At 50.0% G+C, this 22492-nt stretch overlaps 1 protein-coding gene across 1 annotated transcript in view; it reads right to left on the reverse strand.

Moving 5' to 3' along the window:
* Nucleotides 1-22492, reverse strand: part of Csmd2 (CUB and Sushi multiple domains 2) — a 551269-nt gene that overhangs the window by 252356 nt on the left and 276421 nt on the right. Inside the window, exons 6-7 of the mRNA XM_038333470.1 lie at nucleotides 19037-19149; nucleotides 4568-4645 (exon numbers count right to left, since the gene is read on the reverse strand). Coding sequence (XP_038189398.1) covers nucleotides 4568-4645; nucleotides 19037-19149 — 191 coding nt within the window. The remainder of the gene's footprint in view (nucleotides 1-4567; nucleotides 4646-19036; nucleotides 19150-22492) is intronic.

Genomic DNA, 22492 nt, shown 5'->3' on the forward strand with positions numbered 1-22492 from the left:
AGAAAGTTAAATAAAAGGTGAATGCATGATCAGAAACGGTAAAGAATGAGAGAGAGTTGCAGCTTTAAGTTCAAAGCAGGGACTTGAACTCAGATGCGGACATTTCTTCTGAGAGCCCGCTTCCCATCAGACCCCCTCCTCCAATAAACCACACAGTAAGCAAGTACCAGAATACTCTCCCCCACCCCTCCCAATGCTACCTGCCAAGTGCACCAACCAGATGTTATCTGGGCTATCTCTATGACGGTCTCACACCTTTTTACAAAAGCCATATGCATGCCTGCCTGAGCTAGCGCAGAGCTTGGTCTAAGACGGACGATACAAATACAGCACACACAGCGGGCACCTCCTGCGTCCCTGTCTGTTCATTACTCTTGACGGTTCACATAGGTCAGGCTGAACTAAACTCTGGATTCCCAGAGTGGAGGATGACTGACAATAGAAGCCAGGCAAGGACCCACCAATCCCATGACTCCAACGGCAACTGAGCGATTATGAGGGGTCTATAGCAACAGTCTCTGGGCTTGCTCATATTCCCCTCTTCCACTCAGCACCCCGTAATGTGAGAGAGGTACTCCACCCCTCCCTTAGACCCTACTCACTCATTCCCCATGGAGGGCACATACTCATTGAGCCCTTTCTTGTACAAGTGTTTCTTTGGCTACCAGGGGAGATGCCAAGGGTGGTCGGGAATGACCACTATCTTCAAGGAGTTCCCTGTTGAGGGAAGCCATGAAGCACTGAAGAAACTTCAGGATCAAACGTGGGAGGTGATGAAGGGATGCTTAGATGGGGGACCAGTTAGTCATACACTACTGGGAGGAGTGTCAAAGTTTTCCCAGAGGAGGTGATACTGAGCATGAATCTTCTAAAGGAGTGAGATTTAGACACCTGGGGACAGTGAAAAGGGCAGAAGACAGGCAGAGAAATTGGGGGGTGTCGGGTGCAGCTGGAGTTTAGGGAGGGGGAAGAGTGTCAAGGTGAGAGGTAAGGCTTTTGAGGGCCTGTGAGTCTTATCCTGAATAAACAGGAATGGGGGCTGTCGGAGAGCTCGGTATAGTTGGGTGTGTAGCACGCGCCTCTAATCCCAGCACTTGAACAGCAGAGGAGTTCTCCCTGAGTTCAAGGCTGGTCTGTTCAACACAGCAAGTGCCGTGGCAGCCAGGGTCATGTGGTGAGAAAAACAAACAAACAATCAACCAACCAAACAAACCAAACAAACAAAACAAAACAAAACAAAATGAAAAACAAACCCAAGACCTAACAAAACAAACACAGAGTCCTGGGCGGCCGAGAGGTCTTCCTTAGGAAAGGAAGGTCTCTGCTCATTGAGTCAAGGGTGACGAGAGTCTGACGAGGTATGTGGCGCAGGGAAAGGATGCAGAAAAGAGGGTCACCATAGAGTGCAGAGAGGTAAGGCGGGAAGAGGGGGAGCTGGAGCCTCGTGAACCTGGGGCTGTGGGGACACTGGGAGCTGATGGAAGGTGGTGGAAGGTGGGGCACCGCTGAGGCTTCAGCTCACTGCTGCAAGTGGAGGCCTGGAATGGCCCCCGTTCATGAGTAGTGCAGGGGGCTGCTGGCAAGGGAACCCGAACACTGACACAGGTTCCCCTCTCAGGCCAGACACCGGCTGAATTCTCGGTTGTGTGGCAATAGCAGCAAGGCCTCGTGGGTGGCTCCACACTCCCAGGTTGAGGCATCTCTGGACATTGGTTTTGACCCTGTTCCTTTCCTTATCAAGCCTGTACTTCCAATGTTTTTACATCCACACCTTAACAGAACTGTTCCCACCAACCCTGAAACCTGCAGCTGGGACAGCAAAACTGAAGTCTCTGAAGCAGAGGGAGTTTTCAGGGAGTCATGGTGTTTGGCCAGGCTAAGAAAGGAGGCAGTAATTGGGGTCCCCAGGACAGCAGGAGTGTGGGAACTAAAGGTGGTGGCAAGGAGGGGAAGATGGTCCCTCATCCCAAGAGCTGCCCCCGATGGCTTTGTCATTCAGCCTGCGGACCATCCCTGCAGCAGATTCTAAGCTCAGTGCCCATCTTCCTCAGGTTCTGCCCATTCAGCTTGCCAACCCAGGGTCCCTTGCCAATGGAAACACCCACCCCTCAGCAGCACCTTGAGAACTTCCGGCAGTTCCCACCACTTTTTTTTTTTTTTTTTGCTTTATCGAGACAGGGTTTCCCTGTAGTTTCTAGAGCCTGTCCTGGAACTAGCTCTAGTAGACCAGGCTGGCCTCGAACTCAGAGATCCGCCTGCCTCTGCCTCCCGAGTGCTGGGATTAAAGGCGTGCGCCACCACCGCCCGGCAGTTCCCACCACTTCTTTTGCCCTCTCATTCAGTACTGACTACCATCAAGGAAGTAGGTGAGGCTGAACCAGAGCCAAGGATGACAAAGCTGAAGTCAGCCAGTCCCTGAGGTTTAGGTACCATCCAGGAAGTTAGAACCCACTGAGGCAACTCATGTCCAGCCAGCACCCTTTCCCAAGGTACTGACATCCTCCGAAGACCTACCAGGCTCTCCAGGAAACAAGCAAACTGACGTTCCAGGATCAGATGACTACGTGGATTGCAGAAGCAATAGGCCTTCCCCTGTCTTCAGCACTTCCTACCTCCATTGCCAGTCTAAACCAGGTACTTGCATCTGACTTGTTGTTGGCTACTGGGGGTCAAGAACTCAGGGTAATCCTAACCCCCACCCTCAAGGGCCCCACAATAAGGGAAATCTATGGCAGCACCTTCTACCCAAAATGAAGGGAGATGCCAACAGATGCACTGCCAGGAGCCAGGGCCAGAGGAGGAAATCAGTAGGGCCTGCCCCTTCCCTGAGTTCAAGACATCTGTCCGTGGGGGTTCTGGGCAGAATATAAAGTCCATGCAGATATCAGCAGCTACCTCGGGGCAATTTGAGCCAAGTTCACCCCTGTTTGAGGAAGTCTTACAATGGAAATTAAAACTTCGTCATAAGAAATATTATATATATGGACTCGTTTTTTCATTTTTTCTGGGGCTGCTGAGGACAGCTAGGAAAGGTATAGGTGATAAAAAACCATGAACTCCCTCTAAGATAAATGCACCCCCAACATCACATGTATTTTTTTTCTCAGCTACTTTGTGGGCCTTCTACAACAGAGAAGGCCCATCTTAGATCCAATAGATCCTAAGTATTTAGCACCTGTAAAATGGCGATGGAGAACCCTAGCCTGCCTTCCCCCAATCTGTGGGAGGAAGGCAGGCTAGGGTTCTGCATCGCCATTTTACAGATGCTAAAACTGAGCCAGTAGTTTCTCGGGTAGCATGGAATAAATATTTGGTTCCCCCAGTTTTAAGCATTTCTCTGAGCTTGTCTATGGCTCTATGGCAACGTGTACAACAAAGCCACAGTGGCCTTGGCTCATGTGGTCTCTCCATGGCTACTCTGTATGGTCCTGGGCTGGTCCCATCTCTGATCCTGATGCCCATAGTCAAGCACAGAAACAGAGTCCCCTAGCTTCCTCCGTCATCCAGCCTCCTGGAGCAAAGACCTACAGATTAACCCAAGAGCCACCAGCACCTCTGACTGGAGGGAACTTGAGACTGGGATGAGCCCCCGCACTCTGATTCATTCTAGTCAGGCTCCCAACTGCCTCTGCCTCCCACTTCTTGTGGCCACAGATACCAGCAGAGACCTTGGGAACCTGGTGGTTTTCTACCATCTCTCCTTACCAAGTATATGTCTGGTAATTAAAGAAAAATGAATACAGGAAGGTGAGTCAGGATGGGGCAGGAGAAGAAACAGAGAAGACGGAAGCAGAGGGCAGGGATGGCAAGGGGGGAAGAGGACAAGGACAGCTGAAAGGAGTGACAGGAAGGAAACAGCCATAGTCCCCTCAGGGACCAGAGTAGCCTAAGACAGCGTGTCTGCACCCCACCCCAAGGTTCACACCCTAAATCCCTTCATCACAGGCCAATCAGGTGTCTCTCTGGATGTGATGCTCTAGACCATTCCCCAGCACCAGACCTCTTCATCTTCCAAACCAGGGTACCAGGAACAAGTTCTCAAAGACGCAATTTGCCCAAGCAGGGTGCCACCATGATTTCCCCACCACCCATAGAGCCAGGACCCAATTCCCCACTTTGCTCTGCCCAGACACGTCCAACACTCATGATGGGGCTTATTAGACTTGCCCCTTCCTCCTCTTCAACCTCTGACCTTGGGAGTTGACCCCCCCCTCCAGATCCCAGCCTGAAGAGACGCCAGAAAGAGAACTGTCTTAGCAGGTGGAAGTGATTTAAAAGGAAAAATAAAGAGAGAAATGCACAGTAATGACTCCCTGGACTGCAGATCGAATGGCAAGTGAGGAGGGAATTGGAGGGAGGCAATGGAAGAAGGCAGAGGGTAGCCTGGGGCTGCTCACTGGCTGCAGGCTCAGCGAGGCCATGCACAGATGGAGGGAGGGAGGGACCAAGGAAGTCATCTAGCAGAGGCTGGCTTCCCTGCCGTCACAGCTGGTCACGGCACCAGAGGTTCAGATCCGAGCATGAGGCCCTAGGCCCTGGCACAGGGGGCAGGCCAGCCGACACTTACACACAGACGTCTTCTGGTTGTTGTCTTTGCTGGGCATCAGCTTCACGCCTCGGGACTTCAGTTCGATTTGCTTCTTGACTAGAGAGGACAGAGAAGGGAAGACGGTTGGAGAGGGAATCTGCGACCTGGACAGGATTCTTGTAGAATGAGGGGTGCCCACTCTTTTGACAATGGTGGCATAACATTGTCATCCACCTCCTGAAAACCATGGAATCCAGCAGCAACAGCAAAGACATTGCCGACAACAACAATCTCATTCTAAGCAAGCTTATGATTTCCTACCGGGCTGCATTCATGGCTGTGTTGGGCTCCATGTGGTCCACATGAGCCACAGGTTGGACACACCTGCAAGTCAGATTTATCCTGTCTCTTGGCTTAGGACAGACATCCATGGGGAGAGACTTCCTGTATAGTCAAATAGTAAGGAGTGGCAGGTTCTGCCATGAAGGAACCGACCTCTGAGGGAGACTGGATAGGGGCTCTGCCACCTTTGTGATATCTAAAGGGCTCTGGACCTGCTGAGGCCCTCTCCTGGTCTGCTACTATTGAGGTTCCTGGGTATGAACTACCTTCAATCTTCTTCAGGAGTCTTTTGTGGGCATTGGGAGTCTTTTGTGGGCATCAGGAGTCTTTTGTGGGCATTGGGAGTCTTGTGGGCATCTAGTTAGGTTTGGACCTGGAGTGCTCCTCCCCAAACTATGTACTAAGCATTCAATTGTCAGTCTGGGATACTACTGATAGGCGCCAGAAGCTTCTGTAAGTGGGACTTATGGGAAGGAAGTCAAGTCATTAAGCATGTGTCCTTAAAAGGATTCTTTGGTCTCCAGGCTCATATTGTTTCTCTGTTTGATTCCCTGCTGCTATGGTGAGTGGCTCCTCCACCAGGTGCTCTCTCCAGCGTGGACTACACTGCCATAGGCCCCCATATATCACAGAAGCCTCTTGAAATCATGTAGAAGGAACGGCGGGGCTGCGTCCCGCTACCCGGCTAGCTTTACCCAAAATAATTACACGGAAACTGTATTCTTTTAAAACACTGCCTGGCCCATAGTTTCAGCCTCTAATTGGCTAATTCTCACATCTTCCTTTAACCCATATTTAGTAATCTGTGTAGCACCACAAGGTGTGGCTTACCAGGAGAGATCTTAACCTGCATCCATCTCGGAGAGGAGAAGCATGGCAACTCACTATGGTGACTACCTGAAGTCGTCTCCCCACTGCCTGCTGCCCAGCATTCTGTTCTGTCTACTCCACCTACCTAATTTTCTGTTCTCTTAAAGGACCAAGGCAGCTTTTTTTATTAATAAAAGTAACACATAGACACTCCTCCATCATGCGCCCAAAACACTTTCTTCTTTTTAATTTGATTCGCCTCGGGTCTTTGTTATAGCAATGGAAAGCTGATGACTGCGGAGTTCACCGCCTGCTTGTTTGCTACTCTGTAGATTCTTCCCCAGCTAGTTTCTGAGCCAGCCCAGACAGGGAGTGGCAAACTAGGTCAGGCTCAGATTGACACTGTTTCCCATATCGTATCATTTGTGATATGGATATTTTGTGGTACTGGGAATTAAACCCAGCACTCATGCCTAGCAGGCAAGCACTCTACCACTCAGCTATATATAGCTTTGCCCTGTCGTATGATTTTTGTAGCCATGGCAGAAGTGAGGTATATTTCTCTCCTATCCCTTGACCTTAGGTTTGGCCACTGGAAATTTGGAGGCCTTGAATCCAAAGTCTTGAAAAGTACCTGCTGGACTGGATCAGACTTCTCTGTTGCATCTTTACCATCATGGGAAGATGTGGCTGGAGGGTTGAGCCAATAGGTCCAGTCAGACCCAGCCCGCACTAGCTGACTTGGGGTCAGGGGAAGCTGAGTCCCATAGGTCACTGAGGGATGGAACTTGGGTGGCTGCCTGATGGATTAAATAATAGCCTTGGTTCTGTCTATTCGACAGGTCCTCTGCTCTTTGCTGAATGACACGCAGAAGACAGAGCTCCTGGTGACGAAGGCCCATCCGTCTCCTCATCAGAGCCCCTTGGTCCGGCTTCTCCAGTCCTCCAGGGCTTTCTCCTCGCCTTCACGAACTCACTGCATCTCAGTTGGCCCCTGCTGCTGACTCAACCCTGCTGATTGATGCCCAGCAGGTGTAAGAGCTGTGCCCAGGCACTTGCTGTGTGCCAGGCCCTGGGTGCTTTACAAGTTCCTTACTGGCCCCCCTTGGCTCCTTACTCTCAAACCACACATGATCCCTCACAAGAAATCCTCCCCAATATCTAGAGCCACTTCCGACAATCTCCATATCTGTCACCCAAGCTGCTGCTACCCCTTCTCTGGTTGCCATGACCTTCCAGCTTTCTCTTTTGCCTCTGAGTAGCTGCTCTTAGCAAAGGTCACTGGAACCCTGGGTTGGCATGAGTCAGACCACGCCACATTTGTTCCCACTTGGAGTTCTTTAGTGGAGCACAAGCCAGAGTCCATAAATGGCCCACAAAGACCAAACTGCTCTCCTCACGGCCTCACCGGCTTTCTCCTTGACCTTCACCTCTCCTCGCCAACTTCATAGGTCTCCCCGGGGTTCCTGCAGTGAGCCAGGAGTACCGACTGCCTTGGTTGCCAGTTTTTCTAGAACGCTTCCTCTTACATATCTGTGACTCACTCCCCCTTTCTCTGGAAGTAGTTGGGCAAAACCCTTTCTCTCCGTGAGCCTTTGCTCAGCACCCATGAAAATGACAGTTCCAGCTCTCTTGCCCATCCTGAGTTCATCTCCTGAGCGTTCTATCATACCACACCACTTCTAGCTTTGTTTCTTTAGTTAATTAATTAGTTGGTTAATGAATTAATGTTTGAGGCAGGCTCTCACTATGTAGCCCTCGCTATCCTAGGACTCATTATGTAGACCAGCCCGGCCCCCAAATCATAGAGCTCTGCCTTCTGCCTCCCCAGTGCTGGGGTTAAAGGCGTGCACTGCCCCTGCACCTGGTTCATTCATCATCCCACAATGCAGTGTAAGCACGGCCAAGGCAAGCCCTCTTGTTAGCCGCTGTATTCTTAGTACCTAAAAGAGTATCTGGGGCCCCAGGCATCAGTCACTGTGTCCTTAAGCTTCCAGCCTCCTTGCTGGTAGCTGTTATGCTTACTTGACAAAACTAAAACTGGGAATCAAGGAGGGTCAGGTGCCTAGAATCAGAACACAAAGAGGAGGCCCCGACTTCCTGTGACTGGCCACTTACGTGATTCCAAGAGTACTCGTCACCTTGCCCAGTCTCTCCCTGTCTATCCTCAGATCAGCTGCTGAAGGCTCAGACATTTAATTAGGACTGGAGGGAAACACACTCCTTCCAAACTGATGTCCATAGGGTCAGGTGTGCAGGGGGTTCTCCCAGTGCCCCCACTTCCGGCTAAACAGAAAAACCGACCAAGGAATTTGTTCCCCTGACCAGGATGGTTTCCGTGGAATGCATGATGAGAGTCAGCCACTACCACAGAGCCTTATCCTCCCTCTGCACTCTGGAACTTTCTTTATAAATGTACATAGCTCTCTGTGTGTATCCAGCAGGAAAATTTCCAATGAACACTAACATGGGCACATTATCAAAAGGAGGGCATTAGCAGGGAAACATGCATTATTCAAACCCTGCTAATACGGCATGGCTGAGATTCAACCATCCCTGGGAGAAGCAAAGCTGTCTGAGTGCCATGAGAAAAGCTGAAGTTTCTGCCCCCAAGATCCCGGGGGCAACAAGGTGAGTGTGGGGTCTGTGACCCAGTGCAGCCCATCAGAGACAAGTTGGCAGAGATGCCTGACCAAGAGGCAGGGGTGTGGCCGGGGGATTCATCGCAGATTCGCATTTCTGATTCTAGAGTCTATTGGAGGGAAGGGGTGAGGATGCATGCAGAGCAGCACAGATACTATTCCCGGGGGCTCATGACACATGGGGTTTCCTTACAGCTATTTACGGGGTGTGTGAGCTGTGGGTATGAAGAGAGAGGCTGCTGGGGCTGGGGGGATGTTCTTCCTCTCTTCTCAAAATTGCAACAAGGGAAAGCCCCTCCCCCCGCCTTCCTGCAATCCTCTGCCCTCTTGGGACCCTAGGAAGACTCCTGATTTGGGGGTCTGTGCTGCCTAGTTTTCTGTCCACTTGACACAGCTGGGGTTATCTGTAAAGAGGGAACCTCGACTGAGAAAATGTTCCTACCAAACTGGCCGGTGGGAAAGTCTGTGAGGCGTTTTTCCTGAGTAGTGACTGATGGGAGAGGGCCCAGCCCACCGTGGATGTGGTCATTCCTGGGCAGATGGTCCTGAGGGGCGTGAGACGGCAGAGTGAAACCATCCAGGAGGAACAATCTGTACACGGCACTCCTCCATGGCTTCTGTACACGGCACTCCTCCATGGCTTCTACTCCAGGTCTTGCCCCAACTCCCTTCAGTGACAGCCTGTGATGTGTAACTGTTAGCTGAAGTAAACCCTCTTCTCCCCAAGGTGTTTTCGGTCATGGTGTTGTATCATAGCAACAGAAACCCCACCTAAGACAGGATCCACTTTCTCTATTCTACTCACCCCAGATGAACTGCCTAACCCTCAGGTTCAGGGACTGGCAGCTGTGCTGGGGTCAGCAGTGAATGACGTCATCCCCCAGCTCAAGTCAGGGCACACTTCCACCCTTTCCTTTCCTCTGTCTTTGACTACAGGAAGGAGTTTACCAAGGTTGAGAGCCCTAAATGAGAAGGAATCTAACAAGTCAATGTACATATTAACTTTGTTACTTTTTACTCTTGGAGCCAGGTCTCTAGGTTTGCACCATTCAGAATACCTTCGGACATCAAAAAGTTGCTGGACACACATTAGAATCTATGAAGATGCCCAGCCAGGTTCAGTTGGCCCAGGCTCTGGCTCTGGGAGGTAGAGCCTGTAGCTGGCCCACACAATGTGGGAGCTGAAGAATGGGTCAGTGTTACCATCAATACATAAAATGTCTTCGGAAGGTTCACGAAGCCGGAGGGCTCATGAACTAGCTGACGGAGCTTACTTGGAAAGGAGCTGAGACCTTTAACAAGAGTGGATCCTGCCTGAGGAGGTCGGTCATGGGGTATCTCTTTAGGGTCTGTATCCTGCGCCAAACCCTTCCTGTGTGTGTCTCTCTCAGCTTCCCGAGCACTGTGAAGTGGGTGGCTTTGCTCCATCACATCTCCACAGTGACGGCCAGCATCAACTCAGGCCCTCGGTGATGGGGCCAGTGGACCCCAGGCGGAAGCCTTTGAATGGTAAGCAAAAATAAATCTTTTATCCCTGAGATTTATTTTATCACAGCAACCAACATCTAAACAGAAATGGCTCTGGAGACATGGAGGTTGGTACAGTAGGGTCAGGAGCCTTTGAAACTAGTTTGGGGAGGGAATTTAGAGGAATTTGGAGAAACAGCCTGAGAAGCCTTGAATGTTGTGAGCAGAGATCAATGGGAAGTTTTGATTGGACTGCAGAGGATAATCATGTAGATAGGATCTCTAATGAGAACTGGATGCCAGACATCCATGTTACATTGTGGCAATGAACTCTTCTAGATTCTGTTCAGGTTTTAAGACTCTGGAGTGGGAACCACTGCTTTTTCTTGGTTAAACAGCAGTTGTATCATGTTGGATGGAATCAGGAACTTGTTATTGTTTTTATTTCAAGATTATGGATGGCTTAAGGGGCCACCTTTTAACGGCAGGTTAACCAGGGGTGGACTCAGGATGGACTGAGAGACATCTGGGGAGGTAGGACAGCACACAGCCGAGTGTGTCGTGTGTGTGCATCTCCAGACACGATTAGACTTGGAGGGCTCTGACCTGGTCCATGATTTTATTCACTGACAGATTTCAAATCTGAATGGATTACTAGGAGGTTGGGACTGCGAGAGGTGGGTTTCACTGGAGGAAGTGGGTCCCCGAGGGCATGCCTTTGATGGATGCAGCTCGGCCTTGGCCCCTGGATGTTCTCTTCTTCCTGGCTACTTGAGGCTGCTGCTCTACCACACACTCCCACCATGCCTCAGTCCCCAAATGATGGAGTCAGTGGCCTTTGAACCAAAACAAACCTTCCTTTTAAGTTGTTCCTCTTCCGTGTTTATCTGAGATAGTCAGGAATGTGGATCTAGGTAAGATTTATATCACCAGGGATATCAACATCAAAGAGCCACCTTTACATGCTGGGTGGGGCCTCAGTTTCGAGGATCCCAGGGACACAGCCACGTATAGGTTTTGCATATAGCAAAACAGCCTGCCCAGGTAGACGGACCATGGCACACCAGGGGAAATTAGCCACAAAGTGAACTCACTGATGAACTAACTCAGAAGATCCAAGTGGACCAGGGTACCAAGGGGCAGGGCCCAAGCACAGAGCAGGGGTCAGTGAATAGTTGGGAAAGTCAGTAAGAATCTTGGGAATTTCTGGAGTACGTTCACTCACATTGCCCACACATTCATCCATTAGCGGGCATGCCCGTAAGTATTGTGCCACTGGGGTTGCCTTCAGGTACTAGTTGTTAGAAAGAGGGAGGGTCTTACCTAGGAGGTTGGGGAGATGTCTCAGTAGTTAGACTGCTTACTGTCCAAGCAGGTTCAGATCCCAGAACCCGCATAAATACAAGGGGCATTATGTTGCCTCACCTAAATTCTAGCCCTAGAAAACAGAGACAGGGGATCCCCAGAGCAAGCTGGCTAGCCAGACTGGAAATATCAGTGAATCTGGGTTTGATTGAGAGAGCCTGTCTCCATGAAGTATGTAGAGGAGTGAATGATGAAGACTTCAGGCAACAACCTTAGACCTCCAAAAGCACGCATCTACAAGTGCGTGTACACACACATACATACACATGTGAACCTGCATGGAAACACATTACACAGAGACACATAAAAAGAAGGAAAAAATACGAAAGATTCTGCGATCACCAATGAAGTAAAGAAGAGGTGCAGCCTAGTGCTGCCTTGGCGTTTCTCAGCACACTCGAACGTACACCCCTCGGTGCACATAAGCATATAGGTGTCATCTATGCATATTCGGTCATTCATGTCTGCAACCAGAACTCTCATGAGCATACATGTGAGCCTGTGGCTAAAGATATTCACACAGAGAATGCAAGTCACACTTGGATATGTGCTTTCTCACTGTAGGTGCAGAGTCAGGACTCCCAAGAGCAACATGCCAGCTCAAACCAGTTGATGGAAATCCTAGTAGGTACATCCATCTCCTCTGAATGAGAATGACTGCCAGGCTGCCTGCTTATCCCTTCCATTCTGGCTAATTATACAAGACATTTCCCTGCTGGCATAAAGGTTAGCGGGACTCATAACATGCAGTGAGCAGGAGGAAGCTGGTGGTACAAACAGCTCTCTGGTTTGAAGTTCAAGTTATCAGACTGAGCTAAGAGGAGACAAGGATGTCTTAGCAAAGTGGGAAGCCTGTCCTCTCCCCATGGCTCTGGGAGTGCAGACATAGACAGAGCCTGTGCCTGTGGATTCAGACTCAACATCCTCAGCCTGTAGCTGGCTGTCCTGTTGACTAAGTCAATCCCAAGTCCCTTGTGATCACTCATCCCCAGAGCGTTTGCTCACCCTCAGAAAGTTTCTCCAGCCCTTCTTGTGAGGATCTCGGCTGCTCCTGTTTAAACTTACCCTCTCTTGCTTAGATTTTGTTTTGCTCCCCTGAGTCCATTTCTTGAAAGCTGCTTAGGGTTGTAGTTTGAAAACTTAATTCTGATCTCCTCTTTTGGGGACATAAGAAGGATGCATATGCATCCTGCATCTCACTTCCTTCAATGATGCTGCGCTGCTGCTGCTGCTGCTGCTGCTGCTGCTGCTGAGGACCAGTCCTGCTGCTCCATCACCGGACGGAGCCTCATCAACTACTCTCATCCTTTGCTTGCATTCAGAACACTAGCAACAAGTAGGACAGATGCCCGAGGCCAAAGGCTATAGAATGTAGACCTAGCAGTTGCTGGAGCCACCTCATTGGAACCAATGGGAAGAATGGTGATTCCTGAATGCAGCTAGCATTGTCTCTAGGCCAAAGGACTCACAGGATGAATCCAAATATAAACACCAGGCTTGATGAGGAAGGGGCTGGATAGAATATCATTACCAGCTACTGCACTGCCATGCAGAGTTGAATGGAAGGGTCAGGGCAGAGGTGTCTTCTGGTAGAGACCAGGCCAGGAATCATGGTACATGTCAAGATTGTATTTAAAGAACTTAAGATTCAACCTAACCTGGGACATTCCCCAAAGAGAGGATTCATGTCTCACCACAACGTCTGCAAATACAGATAGGGAAATTAGTGGCATCATTTCTGATGTCAACCCCCAAAGGTTGGCAGGGTATCAGCATAGCAAAGGACAGAAGAATATTGAGTGGTAAGTTAGAAAATGAAAGCACAGAAGACTAGACACCAACTCCCATGCTGCACACAACACATCTAAATTCAGAGACGTGAGCCTTGGGATGCTTAGGTTTCCAGGGCCCAGGGCACTGGACCCTCCTGAAATTGACAATGACCATCGAAAGTCTATGGTCATACTGCCAGAGATCACTTGGATACAATTTAGCTTGAAGGTCCAGCAACCCATACTCTCAGGTCAGACATGTGCTGCCACGGCCCAGAGGCCACACAAAGCAGAGAACAGCTATGAACATGGGCCAAGAAAAATAACAAGCTTACTTAAGACATTACGAGATATTTTTTGTTATGAGTTTTGTAACTTGGTTCCATGTCAAAAGGCTGGACGTGCCTGCTGGGCTCTGATGGCACAGAGATCATTAGCAAAGCTATTGTGATCGATGGCATGGTGTTCGGAAAGGAGGGCATGGCCCTGATTCATGAAGGACTTAGAAAACGTGGGAGGGGCTCTTGGGACAGAAGATGGCGGCATGTTCCTACACAGAAAAGGCGACCGAGGCAAACCTGAACGGGAACATTTGTGTAGTGGTGAGCATATCCTGTGGCAAAGGAAAGCTAAGGGGACGTCTGGCAGAATGTCAGTGCAGTAGCTGCGCCGAAGGCTGACGGTGACATGAAAGGAGACAGAAAGAAGTGGACACAGGTAGGCTGAGGGGTTCAGGATATGCCGATGGGGAAAGCTACTATCAGGGTGTCCTGGCGTCCTTGGAGTCCCTGCCCCAGTTAATGAAGAACAAGTGACTGCATAGAAATAACGCAGAGAGTAACCCAAGTCCTGGCACAGACCACTGCCGAGAAGCCGACTGTTGAAGGATCACTGATAATTGAGAAAATTATGCAAAGCTCCTCAGAGCTGGCTGCACAAGATGCTGGCAGGCATTTCAAATCTGACAGGAAGTCTCATGGTGGCCCAGCTGAGGCTCTGAGGAATGCATTCCTGGATGCTGTGAGTATGACCTCTTGGTTAACCACCGAACAGTGTGTGACTACTAGAATTTCTGAAGGGAAGGAGACCCCTGCTCTTTGCATTGTAGAGGGCACGGTGTGTGTGTGTGTGTGTGTGTGTGTGTGTGTGTGTGCATGCCACACACACTGTCTCTGAGCCACCAGGGTTCACATGGAAAGACGGGCAATGGGAAGGGCGGTGGAGCACAGGCTGGGCTGTGGCTCCAGGATGAAAAGGCATCAGACAATGATCACTGAGTGAGATAAAGGACGCCTGCAGGAGGAGAAGAGGGCTGCCCCACCCCTGTCTCTTCTACTGCACAAGAAGTCCAAACAGAAATTCAAGAGGTTGGGTGGGCGTATAGCTGAAGGCTCCCTTTCCTGAGCACCCACCATGTGCCAGGGCCACCTTTCACTTCCCGTAGTCCTTATGGGGCGAATCACAATCCCTGTCTCCAGGGGAGAGGGACTGTAACGGGTGCTAGGCCATCACACGTGTGAGGGAAGATGAGTGTTGTCATGATCTGAACGTGAAATGTCCCCCAGGGGAACATGGGCTTGAGCACTTGGTCGCTGGCTGGAAGAACTGTTTTAGGGGGTTGAGGAACCTTTGGGAGGTGGGGTTCAGTTGGAAGAAGAGGTTTCTCTCACCCAGCCCTCTCATGCCCAGGCTCCGGTTGTCATACTTGCCTAGGATGGGCAAACACTTTCTGGGAAGGGGCTGCCTGATCACAGACATGGAGTTTTGAAGGCCACCCTCCTTGGCTAGGAGCAGTCTGTTCTCTGAGAACAAGAGCAGGTGAGAAAGAATATGATTGCAAATATGCTTCAGGGAACCCGTCTTCATGGAGGCCGAAATCTGGGTTTCATGCGCCATGAAATATTACGTGTGTGTGCGTGCGCACATCTGTAAGAGCATGGTTCATGTTTGTGCTCATACGTGCATGTTTTGGGGGGTGTGCATCTGTGCGCTGACCAGAGGAGGAGGCTGTCTGTCGGGTGTCCTGCTCGAGATTTCTCTTATTGCCTCAAGACAGGGTCTCTCACTGCACCTCAAGCTAGGCTGACACCAGGCAAGCTGCAGAGATCCTCCCATCTCTACCCCATTGGGAGCTGAGGTTACAGGCCCTGCCTGGGTTTTTACAAGGCGCTGAGGATTTGAACCCAGGTTCTCATGCTTGCATGGCCAAGTGCTCTTACCCACTGAGCCATCACCCCAGTCCTATTTCACTGTGTTATTTTCCCCTTTCCTTTCAGCTGTCTCAAAGCACAGAACCCACGCTTAGGTTAGGAGTCTTTCACAAGCAGGGCAGGCTGGACTGGGGCTGCCGTGGAGGGATACACAAATGGCCACAGTGCCTTCTGTCTGGGCATTCTCTACCCAGAAAGCTCTGTTCTACTGCATATCAGCCATCTGTGTGAGAACCATCTTATGTCACTACCTCTTTCTTATCGTTGGTTTTGTCTTGATTTTGTTTGTTTTCCACTCCATTATAAGTCCCTCCAGCAAAAAGAACTCTCCCATTATATTGAATCTGAGAGTTTTTAATTGGACCCAACTCTGGATTTCATCACGCTGTAGGGAAGGTACAGGTTCACCTCTGTGCCTGTCTTTAAACTCTTCTCTCAGCAGCGGAGCTGAACCTCAGACACTCCTCCTCCTGTGCCAGCATATAGTGACGTCACACAGGGAACACTGTGAACTACATACATACATCACTCCTGTTCTGGCGGCCAGTTAGAGCTGAGACCGGTTAGGGCTCAGACCTTCTGACACCAAGGTAGTAGCTGGAATTGTGCCTGGCCATGGACACAACTAAACTCTCTTATGATTATTATCATTGTAATTGTTGCTGTATGTATGTGTGTGTGTGTGTGTGTGTGTATTTGCATGTATTTGTGCAAATGTGTGCACGAGTGTGGAGGACCAACACTCATGACAAATGTCCTCCTCAATCACTCTCCACCTTATTCTTTATTGACTGAGGTAGAGTCTATCACTTGAACCCAGGGCTTGCCAGTTTGGTCGGCTAGTCCTGCTTGCTCAGAGGACCTGCTGTTTCTACCACTTGAGCACTGGGGAAACAGGCGGGCTGCCACGCTCGCTTGACACTTGTGTGAGTTCTGAATTCCACTCCTACACTTGTATAGCAAGTGCTTTATCCACTGAGTTGTCTCCCAGCCTCATCACCACCACCACCAACTCCATCATCATCATCACCATCATTCCTATCATCATCATCATCATCATCATCATCACTACCAGCTCTACCTCCACCTCCATCATCATCACATCCATCATCATCATCATCATCATCATCATCATCATCATTGTCACCACCACCTCCACCATCATAATCATCATCCCATCACCACTCCACCTCTATCATCATCATCGCCATCATCATCATCACCTCTATCATTGTCACCACCACCTCTACCAGCATCATCATCATCATCATAATCACCACCTCTACCAGCATCATCATCATCATCATAATCACCACCTCCAACATCTGATGGAGGAGAGTTATCTGTCTATGTTACTTTCATTGGTTAATTAATAAAGAAAACTGCCTTGGCCCTTTAAGAGAACAGAAAATTAGGTAGGCGGAGTAGACAGAACAGAATGCTGGGTAGCAGGAGTGGGGAGACGCTTCAGGCAGTTGCCATAGTGAGTCTCCAAGCTTCTCCTCTCTGAGATGGATGCAGGTTAAGATCTCTCCTGGTAAGCCACAGCTCGTGGTGCTACACAGATTACCAAATATGGGTTAAAGGAAGATGAGAGAATTAGATAATAAGAGGCTGAAATTAATGGGCCAGGCAGTGTTTAAAAGAATACAGTTTCCGAGTAATTATTTTGGGTAAAGCTAGCCGCGTGGCGGGACGCAGCCCGCCGCTTCCTTCTACAAACATCATCATCATCATCATTATCATCACCATCACCTCTATCATCACCATCATCACCACCACCACCTCCTTCGTCACCATCATCACTATCATCACCATTAGAAACAGGGCTCTGGGGTCACTAATCAATCCATATCTGTACTGAGTCTCCCTGGGCTGGAATACAATAAATGAAATCTTGGGCCAATGGTATACCAGTCCTGGGTCATGCCTTGTGTGCTTGTAAAAACGGAACTGCCAATGTACCTGCTTCATGCAAACATGTTTAGGATAGAACAGAGTCACTGGGGACCAAGTACTCATGACCTTGGCAGCCCTGAGACACAGCAGCACAAAAGTCCTTTGTGGGAGCATGAGGGGACACAAACTGGAGGGCCTCAAAAAGTTTCAAGAAGAACATGCCTGAAACAGAACTTCTTAGATTGTGAGCCATTCTCCATTTCAGACTTGTGAAGTTAAGTCAGAGTTTGTGGCTAGCATTACAAAGTGGAAGAGCAAAACTCAGGGTACCTCACACCCAGGCCAAACACCCTGGGTGACAGTTTGTTCTATAATGCATGAGCACTGTAGGCTGTGATTGGAAAAATGCATATGTACACACACACACACACACACACACACACACACACACACACACACACGTTTATGGTGGGGTATGATTCACTCAACAAAAGTTTCAAAGTCACTGACCAGAAAGGCATAGGGAGACAGCTAAGCACAAAGCCTGTGATTTTATGGATCAACTCATAAAGGCTTTGTAGGCGAATCCCAGTTTCACCGTGCAGGTGGGGGCTGTGTGCTCTTTGGCTGATGGTGCAGCTTATCTGAGCCTCTGCTGAAAGGATTAAGAACTAAAGGCTGCCTTGCATGGGGCTCAGCACACAGTAGGTATGCAACAGTCGCACAAGAGGTATGCAGTGAGGGGAAGGACCTAGACACTGCCCACACATGGTAGCTAGGGAGCAGGCATGCAGCAGGGATGTAATCAGATGACCCGGAGACTGCCGGGCGCGCTTGCTGCTCGGGCCTGCTATTGCGCTTTCACCTGTCACACTGACATTGAGAGCCTCAGGAACTTCAACTATCAGGCACACCCAGCACTTACTTAACGCAGGAGAAGGTGCACTCTTAAGCGCGGCTTTCTTATTTTGGAGAACATGATAGGAAGGTGCAGGTGGCTGCCTCTGTCACTCAGGAGCAAGATCTCAATGGTGGGATATACTGTCTCCAGGAAATCCGGGCTCCACAGTGCCTTTAGGCTCAGTGGGTTTCTGGTTTGTTATTTTTTATTTTTACATATTTTTAAAAGTCTCCTTTAGCGTAGGCAGAGGGAATGAGGCCACTCATGAAGCCCAGATAGGATGATATAGTTCCAACACCTGCAGCTTTGACCCTAGATTCCAGGTATCTATCAGTTTTGTATAGTGTCCAAACTACAGGAAAGGTTTTGAGGCATGCATCCTACCATGCATCCACTGCATGTCTTGCTCTCCCTCTCCCTCATGTAGCCCATTTCTGGATTAACCCACTCTTTTAGAGGTGGCTCCTGGGGGTCCGGAAGCCTTCCTTGCTGGAGCCTAAACGTCCTTACCTATGTGTCCATGTGCCGCCCCTGCTCTGAGTTCTCTATATGGGAGGTGGGAAGAAGCAGGGGTCATCCCTAGAGGGATTCTGCCTCTGTTTGCAAAGAGCTGTGCTCTAGATAGGATGAGAAGAGAGGAGGTGTGGGGAGCCTCCCGACTGTAGGAAGATCAGCTAACAGCTGCTGAGAAAACACAGGGCTCTGGCTTAGAAAAGTGGTGGTGGGGGGTAGCGGGGAAACTGTGTCTCTCGCTATGGAAGGGATGTGTAGCCAGCATCTACTCAGCACAGAGTGACGACGAAGAGCAAAGGAGGTGCCTGCCACGTTCCTCCCACTGGGCCTGACTCTTAGTGCTAATCGTGATGATGGCCCTGGACTGAAGAGCGACAGGCCTATAACTACCACTCTAGCAGCTTAAGGCTACCTGGGCAGGTGTAGAGATGTAATTGTGGAGACCTCTGGGTCCACAAATGTGACGGACCCAAGACGCTGCCGCCCGAAGTAACGTGTGTCTGAGTGTGTGGGACTGAGGCCCCTAAGGTCACTTCTGTGACTTCTGTCACTGCTCTCAGAGGATGCCCCAGTTGGGATGTGCTTACCTTGGTACTGGGCGCTGAAGCCACGCTGCCGGTGGTTGCCATCCGACGTGAAGTGCAGCCGCAGCCAGTTCTTGCTGCTGATGACAGGGGCTGGGAGACTGGCTCCGGTAAACCTGGGTGGAGAGGACACAGAGGGGTCAGGAGCAAAAGAGGACAACAAGGGGTCTAGCCACCATCTGTACCCCACTCTTGCAGCCGGGGGTCTGTGTGGCTAGAGACATTTCCAGGCAAGTTACTCCCTTCATTCCTGATTCCCCTAATCCACCAGATGCTCTGGACCTGAGACCACTCCAAGAGGCGAGAAGCCAAGTTGAGTATCCTCTACACACAACCCCATTGGCATTCACTGCCTTTCCTACTGTCTGGGTCTTTGCTCTCTTCTGCCTGGGGACTGTGCCACCTGTTTCCCTTCCTCCTGCGCTATATTGTCACTTTGCAGGACACTAGAAGTCCCTGAAATACCGCAGGCCCAGGAAACTTCCTAAGCTTCTGGACTTGAAAGCCACATAGGTCTTGGCTTAGGCTCAGACCAAGGCTTCCCTACTGTGACCTTGTACCCAGCACCAGACCTTTCTAAGTGAGAAGCCCAGCTCCCATGTTTATGGGGCTAAGCGAGCAAATATCTGGGTACTAAGGCTAGCTCAGAGCCTGGCATATCCCAGCCCGCCCACAGCAATTCCTTCCCTACCCTATAATAACAGAACCCAAGTACAGTCATAATTCTGCCATGTCTCCCGAAGATCACTCTTCAATGAGGGCCTGAGTAGGGAATCATCCGGGTCTATCAGGAATCAGTTAGCTGCACTGTACAACCTCAAGAAAGTCACTTAAATCCTCGAAGACTCCGTGACCTCATCTATGGAGCAGGGTTGCTGAGATCCCCTTCTCAGGGCTGCAGGGGCTCCACAAGATGGTACCCTGCAAAAGCCAGCATGACACTTGGTACAAAGCAGGCTAGTGTTAGGGTCCCAGTCTGAGAAAGATTCCTTGTTGAAGTGATAGTAGGCAGCGGAGAAGCCAGTAAGAAGGGAGTAGTTCTGGAGGCTGGAACTAAGGGATGGGGTGGGGCGAGCACAGGGAGTTGGGGGAGGGGAGCTCATTACCACCCACTCCTGGAGCAGAGGAAGCACAGGAAATACCCATTATCATAGAGTTGTCTGGGTAGAAGATCTCTACCCAGATCTTCGCCCCGTTTCTGAAAACCTCAACAGCAAAGAGCAAGGAAGGACCAACCAGAACATAGGCTTGCCTTCCTCTGAGTCCTGCTGAGGCTCTTATTGATCCAGCCAATTGGAAACTTGATGCTTGCCCACAGGTGAGTCTCCCAGACAGAGGGGAAGGAGGAGAAGGCAAGTGGGGGGGGGGGTAGACAATAGAGAGCCAACAGAGTGGCTTTCCATAAATATACATTACACAAAAGATTTAACCAAGGAGCCTGATACCCTCTGAACTGAATTTTTACTATCAGGAAAATGCTGACGCACACAAAACTCTAGGAATATAACCCATAGTGCTTGGGCGAGAACTATTATAGAAACCAATTACAGTATTTCACCAGATCCCATTTAAAATAGTTTATTACATGGTGAGTCATTTAAGTTTCCTAAGGAGCCTCAATTGGTACCATGGGCTCCCCCACCCTAGGCCAAATTCAATTTGAGCTCAGTGACAGAGTTTGGAGGCTATTTACATATGGAAGCAGAATTAGGCGAAATTCACCTGAATCATTTAGACCCCAAGGCTGCTTCTTTAAAAAAAAAAAAAGGCAAGGAGGGGTTGTCTAGCAGTCCAGAGCATCACTGGGAGTTGGGGCGGGAACTTCTCAGCTTAGGGGTGAAGGGTGAGAGTGGTGCTTTCTAGGCAGAGCTTATGGTTACCTGGAAATTTCCAGCTGCCCCATCTCTTCCCAGACTGCAAGGCTCTCCTCTCTCTCTCTCTCTCTCTCTCTCTCTCTCTCTCTCTCTCTCTCTCTCTCTCTCTCTCTCTCGTCTGTCTGTCTAGCTCTGCCCCCTGTCTTTCCAAGACTACGTGTTGAGCATTTGAGAGTATCTTTGGCTCTTTCGCAGAACTGAGGGCTTCTGTAGCAGGATCCTCGTCAGACTACTGTGGAGAGATGAGGCCAGCATGGGCACAAAGCTTTTGACAGAACTAACTACAGTGGCTCTCTCCAAGAGTCTTAACCCCCCGGGAGGTTGAGTCAGGAGGATTGCTGAGAGTTTGAGGCCAGTCTGTGCTGCTCAGCAAGAGAACTTGGTTGCCAAAAATCGAAAAGCAAAACCAACAAACAATTCCTTTCCACACCAGTAAGTACAAAGATATCGGTAAACTTGCAGGCTGAGGTCACTGAACCAGAAGAGTGGAGACTTAGGGGACTCAGGTGGTAGATAAGAGAGAGTGGTGTGGAGCGACCCGGACCATGGAGAGTGAGTGTTAGACAGTACGGGCCATGAGTGAGCGTCATGAGCAAGGTCTGTGAATGTGGACCGTCAACGCGGAGCGTGAACGCTGAAGGCACAGTGCAGTCTCACTCGCTGGCACTCTGGAAAAGATGGGCTCTCAATGAGAGGAAGTGGACCTGTGGTAGCCAGAGCTGGGTTGGGAGCTGTCAGTGGATCCTGCCTGTCTGAGAAGGAGGGAAAGGGTTTGGATCTAGGCTTTGTTAACTGCATGGGAAAAATCTAGGCTCCATTAACTGTGTGGGAAGACCACTTTTACCAGCAATCCACCAAACTGCGCACTCACGACTGGGAGTATGATTTTGTGTAACCGACCCCTAGTGGCGTTCATTAAAAATGAAACAAAGCAAAAACAAACCCCAAGTGGCTCCTGTCCCTAAAGTCCATAGATTGGACCTCCATGGCCTCCAAGAAAGCTCCCCTTCCCTGCTTCCACCTCCACCTCTTGTTTCTTATGCTCTAAACATGGACTGCTTGTGAAAACCACCCAGGCCTGTTTCTGCCTAGGGCCTTTGCACTTGACCGGCTCCCTCTGCCTGTCCCGCTGGCTTTCCCTCTACTCTCTCACACACCCTCCAGCTGTCAGGCAGATGTCACATTCTCAGGGGAGCCTTCCCTTTGCTGGCCTGTCTCCTGCCTGGCTTTCAGTTTGAGCATGTGCGTGCACACACACACACACACACACACCCCTTTGCACACACACATGCACACAGCACTTTTCCTAGCCAAGCAGGAGAGCTTTGCAGGTGGGAAGTAACACTGTTCTCTGAGTGTCTCTGCCCTCACATTTATGCTCTTTATATTGTTTCCCACTGTGCCACCTGGCTACACAGAGAGGTTAAGAAACGCATCCAACGTCACACAGCATTTAGAGGCAGAGGTGAGATTATCACCTAGACCATCTCATTTGGAGCCTGGGTACTCAGCCAGAGAGCCACTGTCACATACAACCATGGAACAGACTAGGCAGAATTCCATCCTATGTCTTCCTTCCTTTCCT

Source organism: Arvicola amphibius, chromosome 6 (assembly GCF_903992535.2).
Source record: "Arvicola amphibius chromosome 6, mArvAmp1.2, whole genome shotgun sequence".
Classification (NCBI taxonomy): Eukaryota; Metazoa; Chordata; class Mammalia; order Rodentia; family Cricetidae; genus Arvicola; species Arvicola amphibius.